The sequence below is a fragment of the Leuciscus leuciscus genome (genome assembly GCF_965113295.1).
Source record: "Leuciscus leuciscus genome assembly, contig: HAP1_SCAFFOLD_493, whole genome shotgun sequence".
Taxonomy (NCBI): Eukaryota; Metazoa; Chordata; class Actinopteri; order Cypriniformes; family Leuciscidae; genus Leuciscus; species Leuciscus leuciscus.
In genome coordinates, this window is record NW_028118246.1 from 21552 (window position 1) to 37203 (window position 15652).

Here is a 15652-nt window from a genome sequence, read left to right on the forward strand (position 1 = left end):
AACTCTGCGGCTGCTGGTAAGTGGTGTTTCATTTTTAGCGAAGTGCTTATGATGTTTGTTTACTTATTATTGTTATTTTACAAGAACGACGTGAAGAGAGCATGCAGAAATGTTGTTTACATTGCTGTCTGTGTGTAGGCTGTAGAAGTTACGTTAGCTTGCTGTTTAGGGAGAAAAGTTTCACGGGTGTCGAGGGGTCTGGTCTTTTTATGTTATTTGTACTTTAAACTATTATTATTATTACAATATTTATTTAAAAAACGTAGAGTGCCTTAAAAATGATCACAACACTGGTAAGGCTTACCAGTATCTTATGTTTTGTGTGCAGCAGCCTCTGTGAACATCTCCCCTAGCAGCCTGGGCAGAATCTGCAGCTTTACAGCAGGTCCGTGAGCTAGTGAGCCAGTTCCAAACACTGTCAGCTATCTTTACATCTTGTCATGGTCACATAAAAATGGTTTAATCAGCTAATATATCTCTTATATGTTTGTTTTAATGTCTACAGTCTCAGATCAACTCCAGCAGTATCATCATCATCATCATCATCATCATCAGCAGCAGCAGCAGCAGCAGCAGTAACAACAGCAACAGCAAAGGCAAACTCACTTAAGGACTTTAGTAAGAATTTACCAGAAACAGGTATCACATTAATGTTAAAAATATTGTAAAGTATTAATTGCTGTATTTTTTTCTGTTTGCTTTGTTTTTATTTTCATTGTATAAATGTAACTCTTGTATTTTTGTAAATCAGTTTATGCCATGAAAATAGCCACAGATGCTGACATGGCATTAAATAAAACTATACTATACTGTACGAAACGTGGGCCACGTTGATTTTGTCCTACACAGTTTACTATAACAGCTGTTCTTTATTATTCTGTAGGCTATAACAGAGAAGGAAAAGCCATCAGGTTGGGGCAACTTAAGATACTTCAGTTTCTAATCCTAGAGTTATTAATATGTACACATAATTATTTTTTTTTTTTACTTTTAAACTTAAAATTTGTCTTTTCTGTTCTGTTTCTTTTTCAAAACTGCATCAATGCATTTGCTTCCGTATCGATACAGAATCATCCATATTGATATATTGCTGTATTGATATTTTGAGCACAGCCCTATTTAAAGCCTTGTTCCATGTGCCCCCTTTTATACTTTGAGCACCTGCCCCTCCAGAGGTCTCTGCACGGCCCTGCTCTTCACTATTTCTACTTACCACGGATTAACAGGGACTTGACTGCATTCATTCAACAATGGAACAACCATGCACTGAGAACTGAAAGACATCAGACCCCAATACAGATTTTTGTCCGAGGCTGCCTGGGACAACAAGGACAAAGAACCACAGCGATGCAAGAAATCTTTGGCAGAACAGCTGGGCCAGCAGATGAAATTGTTGTTCAAGGACCATCTGAACAAGAAGAAACGACATCAATGCGGGGGGCACCAAATGTTGACTGGCCAGACAGAGTAGCAGTACCACAGAATCACTACTCTGTGAATAACGCAACCTTGGAGCAACTTGCTGCACAATTTAATCCACTTGGTGGGGCACAAGCAGAACTTGGATTAGACATCATTCGCAATGTTTTGTCTTTTTTGACATCTTTAAATCAATCGTAAGAAAAGGACGAGTTCATCCCAATATAGAAATTATGACTGCATGTTATGGTTGACTTTCATTAAATGGACAAAACATAGAGCTAACCTTTTAAGTTTGATCAGAGTATGGTCCATTATACATTATTGCTTTCATCTTCTATTTTATGTAATGACACCAAAAACACTGTGTCCAAAACATCCACAACCTTTTTTTTTGTGTGTGTGAAATTTGGTCACCGTTTTACATTTGTATGGACCCAAATAATTGCTGCTTGCGGCTATGACTTTAATAGTCATGTGCCTCAATGTTAAAGTCTTCTGAAATAAAATTGTCCAGTTCCCACACCAAGTGTTTTGTGATTTACTTATTAGCCAGCATTCCCACAGGAAGATAGTCTCCTCCTCAAGGTCTCGCCTGTTGCTCCCTGGTGAACTCCAGACAATGTGGAAGAGGTCTCTGACTTCATTTCTTGTTAGGGCACCTCTTGTGTTGGTAAACAAGGGGAGGAACGCTTTCCAATTATTAAGCACTACCTCCCACAACCGGCCACAGGAGTTCAGCCCAGAAGTGAACTGCTGGATAATACTTGCCACTCTGAACAGAAAAAAAAGTAATAATAAGACTTAAAAATCACTGTTGTCAAGGCACCTAATATTTATACAGTACAAAGAGTCAAAGCAGCATCTCAGTAAAAAACCTGATACCTTTAAATATTGAAAAATGTGATGACCCTGATCTTAATAGGAGACCAGAGATAACCATATATTTTGTGTGTTAAACATTGACTGGTGAACAACTAAATTCATTAGTCATGAACCGAAATCGAATCAACTTTTCTCACGGATAGTGATGAAGCAGACAGGTGAGTAACATAATACTGAAGTTTATTTTCAACAGAAGCATGGAAATCAGCAGATGTAAATGGTGAGTTGAACACAGTGAAGATAGATGAATGGAACTTAGCTGATGAATAACAGTATTGTCCTTTACAGATGGTTATCTCCCCCCCAACCCCCCCACAAACTACACCCTTGGATGGATGGATTTAATGACTTGACATATGTATGTATGGAACAACATGTCCACTCTAAATATGGACATTTCTTTACAATGGCAGAGACACAACATAGTACACCTTATTAGGATATTTTTAGGAGACATTTTTGAGACAGCTGAAAGTTAAAGTAAATGTTATATATTTATTTACCTGTGGTAGATGAAGTGGGTCACTAACTGCCCATAAATTGTGGGCAGATCACTCATGGAGGCTGTGAAAATATTGGGTACCCCACAGTCGCAAATCCAGTCCCCCAGGGAGTTTTTAAGCTCCGTCAGCTCCTCTGGAGTGCTGCACCTAACAACCTAAAATCATAGAAAAACATGTGGACTTGAAATATATTAGTTACTGAATACATTGTTCTCCTTAAATGAGCACATAACTACATTATGTAGGATGTAAAATTAGTTTAGTTACCTTTGCCAGCTTTTCTGCGAGGTCATTTTCCAGAAAGTTATTAAGATCAAATGTGGTGAGATCTGGTTTCTGGCCACACATGATCATAAAAAGCTCCTTGTTATTGGACTTCATGCCTGGTCCATTGTGAAGAATGGACCAGGCCATTAGTCTTCCTGCTGTATAGAATTTATTTTCAGCTAGAGCCTTTTGATCATAGCTGAATAGAAGCTGTCCAGGTTTGCCCTCAAAAATTCCAAGATTGCTTTGGAGCTCAATCATGAGGAGTCTAATAAAAAATTTAATAAAAAATAAGATACTGTAGCCTAAAAACAATGTCACAAAAGTCTGTAAATTTTGAAACAATCATAAATCCTTAACATTTCGTGATAAGTTTGCGTTGTTAGGAGAAATGTTAATTAATTATCTAATAAATGTATAGAATTTAGGGGTGTAACAATATATCGTGCCACAATATATGTTTTCAGAGTTTTAGTGTCAGTACTACATTAAACTACTATATAATGTTGATTATAATGTATAATAATGTGATAGAGGAATATTTGTGGGTCCTGATAATGTTAAGCATATTTGTCTAAAATAATTCAGTATTTTCAGCTTCAGAATCATGAATATTTTATAAATTATTCTGGTGTCACCATTGTCCTTGGGTTACAAGCACCAAGTCCAAGCCTATTCATTTAAACCCACAATGTAATATCAAAATGATCATTTTAATCAACAGTAAATTTTTTGTTTACCTTTTTTCATATGTCTTTGGAGAATCGCAATAATATTGTATCGGGAGTTCAGTATCGTGATATGTATCGAATCATGAAATGAGGGTTTCATTAACACCCCTAATAGGATTGTATTAAATTAAAACATTTTATTAAATCATGTACCTATTAAATTAATATCACTGTATTCAAGATATAGGAAAAACTAGATATTTCTAAAGCATCTGAGCTGAAAGTGTTCCTGTAGCTCAATTGGTATTGCATTGCATTATCAGCACAACGGTTCCATTGGGTTAAATTCCCAGGTGTTGATTTAAAAATCTTGCTTTCCCCTGTTGTTTGATTTCATGGAAACAGACACCAGTGATTTTGCCAAGAGATCTCTTATTTATTTATTTTATAAAACATAGGAGGAAGAGACAATGGACCAAGCGAAGGTCTAATTCAGCTTCTCAGTCATCTTCTCTACATTTCCATCTCTTCCTGATTTTCGGACAAACAGGGCTTGGTTTTTATATCCCTGACCAAGGAAAAAACTACATCACCATAGGAACACATACATTCAGCAGAAGAACATATGGTTTCCATTAACGTTGGAATGTATTCCCCTTATACTATGCTTGATGAAAAACTGCATATACATTTCAGTCCAGCAGCACTACTAATTATGAATATTAATAAAAAGTAATAATAATACTAAAAACAACAGTAAATGATGAAATTTGAGTCTTCAGTCCCTCCACTGGAACTACGGCCATCAGTTCCACCATCATCCCCAGGTTGCGACCCTATAGAAGTGATAGTGAGGAGGAAAAGCAGACCAAGAAATAGAATAGAAGACAGAAGAATAGAAACAGAAAAGAAGAAAAACAAAACAAAACAAAACAAAGAACAAAATAACAAAGAACCCCAACCATGTTATGTCCCCGTACTATGTGTTAATTTAACATCTATGTGTAAGCATTTAAAAATGAACCCCAATCATCTAAGAAAAGAAAAACTAATAATTCTTCCGCCAGTGCCTTGACTCGTTAATTACTTAACTCCTCAAGTTCCTGGCCAAAACAACAAACTAAAATAAACGTTGATGTTAAAGGATCCTATCCCTTGGGGTAGAAAATCAGTAAGCGGGTGTTCATTGTTTGTGAGGTTGTGTTTTGTAAGTAGTGTAGAATGTGTAGAATGTGTAAAATCTCCTATTTCACACCGAATTTCCAATTCTTGGTTTTATCAATATGTCTCTTATTGAGAATAACTTACAACCATCTCTAATCAATGTCAATGGAAATGATCCCTGAAATGGAAGCAGAGAAATAATTAAACATCACTTCTTTATTCCCAATCTTTAAAGCTAATGGATGAACAGTGCTCAATATCAGGCCATAAGCCGTCATTATCATTTTGTTCATTCACTAAGCAAGGTTTAACTTGTGACCAATGATACCATCTATCTGTTCCTACACCCTTCCCTTTAAGGCAAACACTTGTATCGGTTGTTAAGAGTATCTCATATGGTCCCTCCCATCTAGGCTCTAAACCTTTCCTAGCAATGCGTTTGACCATAACAAAACTGCCTAACTCAGGAATGTGTGGAATATCAGTAGTGGTATGTTTTTCATCCCATTGCTGTTGAGCTTCTCGCACTTTCTTATTATTGTCTTTGGTAGCTTTGTCCAGCATTGTTAGATAGCGTCGTAACTTCTCTTGGAACAAAGTAGAATCTCCTCCCGTTCCCGCAGGTGGCGGAGCATCAGGAGGTAGGACCATTGCTCTTCCAGTCATCAGTTCAAAAGGAGTTAGTCCTGTTACTCTGTTTGGAGTTGCTCTCAAGTTCCACAGAATAGCAGGTAATAACTTATGCCCAACCTTGGCCAGTTTGCAGAATGGCTTTGGTAAGAGCGGTTTTCAACGATCTGTTCATTCGTTCTACCATGCCTGAGCTTTCCGGATGGTACGGAATGTGAAACTTCTGTTTGATCCCCATCAATTTCATTGCTTCCTTCATCAGTTTTCCAGTGAAGTGAGTTCCATTGTCAGAATCAATTTCATATGGAAGACCCCAGCGAGGAAAAACTTCTTCCACCATTACTCGTGCTGCCGCTTCAGCTGTGCAAGTTCTCGTAGGGAATGCTTCCACCCACCTAGTAAATCTGTCCATGATTACTAGAATGTATTGGTACCCTCCACTGGGTGATAAAGGTCCTGTGAAATCGATTTGGAGGTGTGTCCATGGACCTGTTGGTCTGGGTGCATGTGACATTCGCACCTTTACAGATTTTCCCACATTTGCTTTCATGCAAATTAAGCATCTTCTACAGTAATCATCAATGTCTCTCATCATTCGTGGCCACCACCACGTCTCACTGATTTGAGCTTTCATTGCTTTTGCTCCAGCATGCACTTTTCCATGATACAGCTGCATTAGTTCTCTTCTTGTTCCAATCGGCATCACCACTTGTCCGGTTGGAATTCTCCAGATGCCTTGATCATCCTCTTTCGCTCCTGCTTTTATCCATTGTTCTTTCTCTTCATCTGTCTCTGTTTGATATGACAGAAGATGATGCTCAGGATTATCTTTGCTGTTTTCCTGTACCAGGTAACAGGAGTAAGAGGTAGTAAAGCTGCTTCTCTAGCTGCTGCATCTGCTGCCGCGTTTCCTTGACTTTCTTTGGACTTGTCTGATTGATGTGATTTTACTTTGATCACGGCTGCTTCTCTTGGTAAGTGACATGCTGCAATCAAGCGACGAATTATGGAAGCGTGTTGTATTTCGCTCCCGCTACTAGTGATAAGTCCACGTCTTTTCCACAGAGCAAGATAGTCATGGACCACGCCAAAAGCATAACGACTATCTGTGTAGATGTTGACTCGATCTCCTTCTGATAGTTCAAAAGCTTCCGTAAGTGCCGTGAGCTCAGCTACTTGTGCTGAAAATTGCCCAGGAAGAGCTCCTTTCTTCACAACAGTTCCATCAGCTTCCACTACAGCCCATCCAGTATGTCGTTTTCCATCAACGTAATAACTGGATCCATCAACCCATAACTCCTTATCTGGATTTTCAAGAGGGATTGGATTAACAGGACCATGGCTTTCCTCTTCTACTTGTTTTTCACACTCATGTGGTGTTCCCTCATGTGGTTCTAACATCATTGTTGCAGGGTTAAGAGAAGTGTCTCTGATTATTTCCACTCTCAAATCCTTGTGCAACAAAGTTGCTTCCCATTTTGCTCTTCTTGCGTCAGTTATGGTCTTGATGTTTGTGTTGTTCAACAACGTCACTATACTGTGTGGAGTGTGAAGTATGATAGTTTGTGCTCCTATCAAATTTTCCACAGCATCCACTGCCCATGTGGCACCATCGAGAGCTTGTATACATCGTGGTTGACCAATCATTGTGACAGGAATCTTTGTGGAAAAGTATCCAACTGGTCTGTATCGATCACCTGGTTTTTGACACAGTACTGCTGAGTAGGTCTCATTTCCCACCCTGGTCCACAAATGGAATGGCAATCGTCCATCGGGAAGTCCCAAGGCTGGGGCTGATGTCAGTTTCTCTTTCATAGATATAAATGCTTCCTCAGCTTCTGGTGTCCAGGTTATCTGCTCCACTCCAGGCTTTCCTCCCTTGTACAAGTCGATGAGAGGACTAGTGATGCTGGCAAAATCAGGTATATACTGGCGACAGTAGTTGAAAAGTCCCATCACCTTCCGTATTCCTGTAACTGTTAGAGGTTTTGGGAGTTTCCGTAATGCCTCTACACGCTCTGTTGTCATTCTCCTTCCCTCGACAGATATTTCTTGGCCCAAGTAGATAACCTTGGTTTTGGCCAACTGTGCTTTGTCGGGGTTGACTTTGAATCCTCCTTTCCTAAGGGCTTGTAGGACAACATTCAGAGCAAATATATGGCTGTTTTCATCTGGGCTTGCAATCAACAAGTCATCAACATATTGGATGCAAACACTCCCTGAACTCTCAATTTCAGCTTTTCGCTCTGTTAAGAACTGATCCAAAGTTCTATGGAATACCACAGGAGATAGATTAAGTCCTTGTGGGAGTCTGTTCCAGACAAACTGTTTTGCCCCCACTGTGAAGGCCAATTTCTCTTGAGATCTTTCGTCAATAGGTATAGACCAGAAAGCCGACAGTACATCTAATACTGTGAAAATTCTTGCGTTTCCTGGAATATCATTCAGAATGGTGGCTGGATTGGCCACAATAGGATGCGGTTTTGGTGTTACACTGTTAAGTCTTGTGTAATCGATGGTTAATCTCCATGAGTTATCCGATTTCTTGACAGGCCATACAGGACTATTAGTGGTTGATGAAGATTGTCTGATGAGTCCTTCAGCTTCCAAGTCTGCCACTATCTCTTCCACAGCTTGTCTTGCTTCAGGTCGGATAGGGTATTGTTTATGAGGGGCATGTATCGGTCCCTCAATAACAACAGGGTCAATGTTGGCTTTACCGCAATCCAATTTGTGTTTAGCCCAAACATCTGGATATAAACTGCACAGAAGTCCCCACACACCATCTTTTCCCCAATCTCTGATAATTGGTTTTGCTGTACCAACAGACGTTAGATTACATGTGCGATCTTCGTGTGGTATTATTCCAGCTGTTGTAGCGATTTGACGACTGTCGGTAAATATGATCATGTTCAACAGTGGAAGAATGTCCATGCCAATAAGGCTTCCTTGTGAATTCGGCCCTACCCAGAAAGATGTCCATAAGACTTCATCTTCATGTATTTGCAAAGGAACTTGTATACTTTTGCAAAATTTAGTGATACCTCCTCCAACTCCTTCAACTTCCATAGTTTCATCTGTTGTAGGTAGGTTCAGATCTGTTATCGAAATCGCTGCTCCTGTGTCAACCAAAATGTCACATGGGTGGCCCCCTATCAATGCATTGACGAAAAGGCGATTGTCTCTTTTCTTACTAATACAGGGGGCCGCTGATTCCTATTGCGGATGCATAATTCCCTCTATGAGCTGACGGACTTGCGCTTCAGTCCACATCTTCCCTTGAGAGGTTTCATCATTTTTTTTCACACTGACTTGTTTAAATGATGGACCTTGACCTTCTGCTCCACCTCCTTTAGCCCAACAATCTTTTATTGAGTGGCCACGCTTTCCACAGTTGGTGCAGAAAATCATCCTCTTCTTTGTGTCCATGTTGTATTGAGCTGTTGCCACTCCTCTTCGATTTGGCTTGTTTCCTTCTTCCTTGTTTGATCTCATAGCCATCTCTAAGCGCCCAGCCCATTGCAAAATCTGATCATATGTCTCACCTGGATTGACTCCAAGTGATAAGGCTTGTTGGTATTTTGTACTAAGTCCATCCACAAGTGTGTCAGTGAACTGTACATCATCTCTGTCAGGTTGTTTCTTAGCACAGAGAGCCCATCTCTCGTAAGCATTCCACTTACGCAGAGCATATTCATCTGGAGATTCATCATCCTTTTGCTTAATCAATGTCACTAATGTGAAAGGAATTTTTCCACTGCCCAAGATTTCTTGGATTTCTTTTCGAAACACATCTAATGCTTGCCAAAGACCCAGGGGTCGCCCCTGGTCATCAACCCACAAATTTATCCATTGGGCTGTGGTTATCGAAGCTGGCAAGCGTTCCCATCTGTCTCTTAGGATTTTAGCTTTCACAATGGTGTGTATGTCTTTTAATGTCATTTGATGTGCTTCAACCAGAGAGTCTAATTCTCGCCAAAACTCCGTGTTTGGATCTTGTCTCTTCAGAGGAGGCAAGGCTGTGAGAATGGCTTGACGTTCTCCTGGTGTGAATGGTCTCTCTTCTGTCATCATTTCAGATTGTAAGTCTTCCCTTTTAATAACAGGTGAAGAAAATTCAGGACCGATCTTGTCAACTGTGATCATGTCGTCATCTCTTGTCTCATCATCCCAGTCAGATCCATAATTACGAGCTGGTGTACATCGCAACATGTCTCTGTTTGGCTGGGCTGATTTAGATCTTGTTATTACTGGAGCTGCTTGTGCAGATGCAATGTACATCTTGTCAACTGGACCTCCATTTGATCTCGAAGGTTGAGACTGTGTCACAGGTTTAGATGAACTTGTATATTGTTCAGGCAAAGCTGGATAGATTGGTTTAGAAGGAGGAGGCGTTACTGTGGTTGCGGGTTTCACTGGTAGTTGTGAATATTTTCTTTCCGCTTCAGTTATTATATTTGTCCAATCTGGATCAAACGAATCATCATTGGTTGTATTTTCTCCATCTGAACATTTAATAGACATGATTTTGTTCAACTTATTAAATGCTTCAATTTGAGGCTTCATTGCTTCAGCAAGTGGAACTGGACCGCCATTTATATCACAACAAATTCCACCTTGCTTTACAATCCAATGAGCTGCCAGTATTGGAAATGCTTGTGATTTTATCTTGTCTTTTTGAGACTCGAACCAGTGTAACTGTGCATCCATATTTGCATTTATGTCAAGTCCTTTTTTCAAAAGCTTAGCTTGTTTCTTGTTCTTTCTTTCAAGGTACCAAGCCGAAATTGTTCTGCTGTTACAGTCACTTTCTGCCATCTTGCAAAGTTACTTTGTGCTGCTCAGAACAGCAGGGATGTGTATGTCTGTGAGTGTGTTTCTCTAAGGGTGGGGCTATGGTACTCTGCTTCTCTCTCGCTCTCTCTGTATATTATGTGTGTGCGCTCAGAACTGCAAGCCTATGTATGTGTGTGTATGCATATGTGCATGTATGTATGTGTGTGTGTGTGTGTGTGTCAGAGGCTACCCTTCTTCTCTCTCTCTCTCTCCCTTCTCCAAACTACAGTATGTGTGTGCATGAAGGTATGGAGCAAATTCTGAAGGGAGGGGCTGCCTCACTCTTTCTCCCTTTACAGAACAAAAGAAAATTTTATAGAAAAGTTAACTTCAATGTTTTTCAGTATTTTGTTTAGGTTCCAGTTAACTCAAAACAATTTTTTTAATTATTTTTTTAAATATTTGTGGATTTTCTCTCAGATTAATTTCTTGTTTTCTTTTTCCTTTTTTTTCTTTCTTTAAGCTTACTCTGATCAGTATCCTCAAATATTTGAACAGCTTTACGGTCAAAGTTGGAATGCACGCGATCCTAACTATTTTAACTCGTATTACTCCAGCGTGTTAATGTTTTAGAGTTTTTCCCTGCCATCGTTTTAAACAGACTCGCCACACTTAACCGCTCATGTCAATCGAGCTTTGCTTGTGTTTCACCTCCTCGCCTCGAGTACGAATCTTCCGTGTGTTGGATATATTTTAGAGATTACTCTGCCATCGTTTTAAACAGTCTCGCCATATTATCCAACCACCAATCAGTGACAACCAGCAAATAATAGTTTTACCGTCTTACAGCTAATTCTCCCAAATTTTTGACTAGATGGTCTTTTTTCTAAAAAAGATCCTTCTCAATCCCAGCATATCAAATAACTTTAGAGGTTTACTTTTCAGAGAACTTAAATAAGCCAAATTAAATTGAATTATTTTTATTTTTTTATTATACTATGTTTTATATTCTTTGGCAAAACCACAGGCTCCTTAAACAACACAGTTCTTTTTAGCAGTTACAGTCATTGTCTCTAATCATCAGGCAGACTTAGAACTTTTATATAAAGGAAAAAGTCTTACCTTGAGACAAATTCCTGGATATACTATCCTGTTTGTGAGTGACGCCAAATTGTTGATTTAAAAATCTTGCTTTCCCCTGTTGTTTAATTTCATGGAAACAGACACCAGTGATTTTGCCAAGAGATATCTTATTTATTTGGGTTATAAAACATAGGAGGAAGAGACAATGGACCAAGCGAAGGTCTAATTCAGCTTCTCAGTCATCTTTCCTACATTTCCATCTCTTCCTGATTTTCGGACAAACAGGGCTTGGTTTTTATATCCCTGACCAAGGAAAAAACTACATCACCATAGGAACACATACATTCAGCAGAAGAACATATGGTTTCCATTAACGTTGGAATGTATTTCCCTTATACTATGCTTGATGAAAAACTGCATATACATTTCAGTCCAGCAGCACACTCAAGTCCAAAGTCTCCCAAAGTCTCTCCCACATATTCACAAAATACAATGAGTACAAATAATTATGAATGTATATAAAGAGTATAAAAGAGATACATAATACTACTAATTATGAATATTAATAAAAAGTAATAATAATACTAAAAACAACAGTAAATGATGAAATTTGAGTCTTCACAGGTAACACACAAACTGATACAAATGTAGAAATTGAACTACAAATCAAGTTTAATCCAATAATCAAACGTCACAGCTGCCAAAGGGGCATGCTGTGCCTAACTGTCACATATACTGACATTATTATGTCATTATAAATTTATATTAATTTATTGCTGCCTATTTAATGTTGTTCAATACATTTACGGCAAGAACAAGTAAGGACTTGTTCTAATATTGTCCAGAAACACACTTTGAAACCTAGACATTTTCAAACTTTTGAAGGTCACTTTAGACATTACTGTATATATGTGTAATACCTAATGTACCTGAAAAATTCTCTCCTTGGACCTCCATAGTCCTCAGCCATTTCTCCCACAAACTCAATATTGGGAGTTTTGTGCCACTCAAAGTACCCTCTTGACAGGGTGTCCACACATGCACTCTTTAAAATGTTTTTGCGTCTTGCTATAACAGTTATGTGGGAATAGAAGTCCAGGTTGTCCTCACGAAGCTCCTGTAAAATTGCTGGTAGCTCTCTGTCAAGCTGAAAATACAAATAAATAAAAATTCACCAACATTAAATTGGATAAAAATAAATTTTCACTTGAAAATAAATAAATAATAATAATAATAATTGATAATACATCTATAAATAAACTAGTGCAAAATGCCTGTGCAAAATCTGTTTTTGTGTGTGTTTTTAGTAATTGTGTTTGAGTGCTCATTGTTACAATTACACAATTATCCATCGGACTAATGGTTCGAGAGATATACGCTTAACAGATAGACATACAGATAAACACAGACAGACAGACAGACAGACAGAGAGAGAGAGAGATTACAGGAATGTCTGTTAACCACATATTTCTCGAACAGTTAGTCCGATGGATTTCAAACTTGGCAGGGGTCTTGCTAGGTTTATTTGGATTAGAAATGCAAAATATAGTGTTAAATATATCGGTAAAATAAGCACACACTGGATTTTGCCAGTCTAGCCGCTGGCAGTGGCCATTCCCCCTCTCACACTGCAGCCACCATCCAAAGACATGCAGATTAGGAGAATAGGCTCTATGCACGAACGCTGAATCTCAACCAGCGTATTTACTTCCGCATAGCACGTTCTATAGCAAAGTGTACTAGCAGCAAAACTTCAGGCTTCCGACGCAGCACCGGATGTAACTGGGCGGGGTGAGACAAAACGCGGAAGCGATCGTGCATAGAGCCTATTGCAGTCACTAAATTGACTTCAGGTGTGTAAGTGTGAATATGTGTGAGTGTTAGATTGAAGGATAGATGGATATATATACATACGATTGGACTATTACTCCTGACCGGAGAAGCCAGGGTTACTTCTTCAATGTCAGATCCTGATGAGTCTATATAGAAGTCCTCTCTAATTGTTACAAAATAGGTACAAAATTGAAAAATATATTTATAATTAGCATATTTTACACAACATTTTAACAATTTAGAAAATAAAATACATCTTCAGAATTTCTGCAATACATAAAACACATGTCTTGAAATGGCATCTTGCATTTAAAAACACTTATAATCATGAAACTAGCATGAAGATCATAATGGCTGGGGTGTACTTGGCGTGGGCTTGGTGGCTGCCACCTGTGGAGGAGCTTTCAGTGGTGTGGTCAACCTGGCAAGGAAATTTTTAAGGAAATTGAAATTACTGGAAAAATCATACAGACATAATCATATACATTGACAGTGGAGAGAGTAAAAGTGAAGGATTTTTAGTATATTTTTGTGATTAAATGAAGATTCCAAACTTGCTGACTATCCTATAAGTGTTTGTCACACAAGTTTCATCTCATGATACAGATTTAACAAGCAAAGGCCTATGGGAAACTACAACCATACTTTGAATATTTTTAGTATTGTACTGAATATTTTACTCACCTTCAGACGAATATAAAGGGCAGATCTCCCCAATGCATTAGTTGAATGAATCTGATTAGGACTCAAACTTTCTAACTGCAAAGGGATGATCTGCCTTTGGCTATTAACTTTATATAGTTCAAAATCATCTGTAAGATCAGGAAATTGAACTCTCAGGGCCTGTTTAAATTCTTCCTCATTTGCATCTCGGCGCACAACCACACGACAGGGTGGAGTGGCATCTGGAAGTATAAAAAAAAAAAATCACCTTTCATTTCAAAAAGCATGAAATAAAAATATTGATAAGAAATTAATAATAATAAAAAAGGTATTCACATATGTGAACTCACCTCTGTGTGATCTATAATGGGTAATGGTTGGACTTTTTAGCACAGAAACTTTGAAAGTTAATTGTCTAGGCCTGGTTATTTGTTTTACTCTGGACCTTCTCTGACGGATCGGCCCACCACTTGTATTCCTGAACATCTGAAACCTTTATAAAAAACAATATATTAGTCATCATTGTGTTTTCTAGGGGCTGTTTTTTATCTTCTTAAATAGGGCCCAAGCCATGAATGGGTGAAGGCCCTATTGTTTTCCTAAGGAATATTCTTTATTTATTATTTACGACTTCTCAGGGACTTAAGAGTGTGTGTGCCATTTTGTGCAAAAGTTTGATTTTGATAATACTATGTAGGTTTGGTTGCAGTATATATTAGGTATTTTGCAGATTTTGGGTGTGTTGGTTTGCTATTATAATTTGCAAAGTGCTATTTCTTTATTTGTAAATTAGCAACTGAACTTTTTAACCATTGCACATGTGAGAACAAATGCAAGTTTATATTTTCTTTCAGATTATGTAATTTTTTAAATAAAGTCTTCTGTATGTTGTTATTTTGTAGATGTTTGTTGTAACTAAATGGCTTAAATGTAATTCAAGATAATTTAGTAAAGCCATGGTTAATATTTCTAAGGGCTGATACCATAAACCAGGCAGTTGACTATGTCAGGGTATGTGAAAGATGGTAACATTGGTGCTTCTGTTCTGGGTCTTTCGTCCATTCTGTAGCTTGCAGGTCGTACATTGTTGATGTCAAGCAGTTTCTCTAAATAGCGCTGCCTGACGTTGTTTTTTATTCTTTCTTGATAGAGCCCCTTTCCTTTTGCTTCCTCCTTCTCCATTTATTCCCAAGAAACTACGCTGTATCGCAAAATACAAACAAATATCAAGCTGCTCTCTCTCCTCCGCTATTTCTCTCGGTCTCACTGTTCTGTTGAAGTAATAACCATGGCAACGGGTAGCGTATCCTGCTAAAATGATATCCTGCCTTCTTTTTTTATTTTTTTATTTTTTTATTACAGAATTAGAAATCAAGTTCTTGATACATTTCTTTTACAGATTTTCATATTAGGTAAACTTGAAACAACAATGAAATTGCCTTCTTGAAATGCAAAGCGGAGTGAAACGCGTGAAAAAGACGAATTGACAAACTAAATGTGAGCAAAGGAATATAACTCAATATTATTTCATTAGACAACATTACAGTGCACTGATTACAGCACAGCAGTTTTTATAATAATAAAAAAAAATTACATTTATAAAAAAAAAAAAAAAAAGACGCGTAGGCCTTCTCATCAACACTCTCTCCAGGATTCTGTCTTAACGTATTATCATCACAAAGATCTGATCTAACGTTAGATTATTATTTTCAAATTTATATATATATATATATATATATATATATATATATATATATA

General features: G+C 38.1%; 1 protein-coding gene across 3 annotated transcripts; it reads right to left on the reverse strand.

Moving 5' to 3' along the window:
* Window positions 1-619: 619 nt before the first annotated feature.
* On the reverse strand, window positions 620-15426 carry LOC309491733 (G2/M phase-specific E3 ubiquitin-protein ligase-like). Of its 3 annotated transcripts, XM_082190765.1 has the most exons (7): window positions 14245-15416; window positions 13916-14136; window positions 13313-13652; window positions 12328-12545; window positions 3075-3342; window positions 2808-2962; window positions 620-2194 (listed from the first exon to the last, which is right to left on the reverse strand). In XM_082190765.1, exons 4-7 carry the CDS (start codon window positions 12366-12368, stop codon window positions 1762-1764), a joined length of 897 nt encoding a protein of 298 aa, XP_082046891.1. In that variant the 5' UTR covers window positions 12369-12545; window positions 13313-13652; window positions 13916-14136; window positions 14245-15416; the 3' UTR covers window positions 620-1761. The 3 variants fall into 3 exon arrangements, with proteins under 3 accessions (XP_082046891.1, XP_082046893.1, XP_082046892.1); XM_082190767.1 differs by having other exon boundaries at window positions 13313-14136; XM_082190766.1 differs by lacking the exon at window positions 620-2194 and adding an exon at window positions 2553-2687 and having other exon boundaries at window positions 13313-14136; window positions 14245-15426.
* Window positions 15427-15652: the final 226 nt, after the last annotated feature.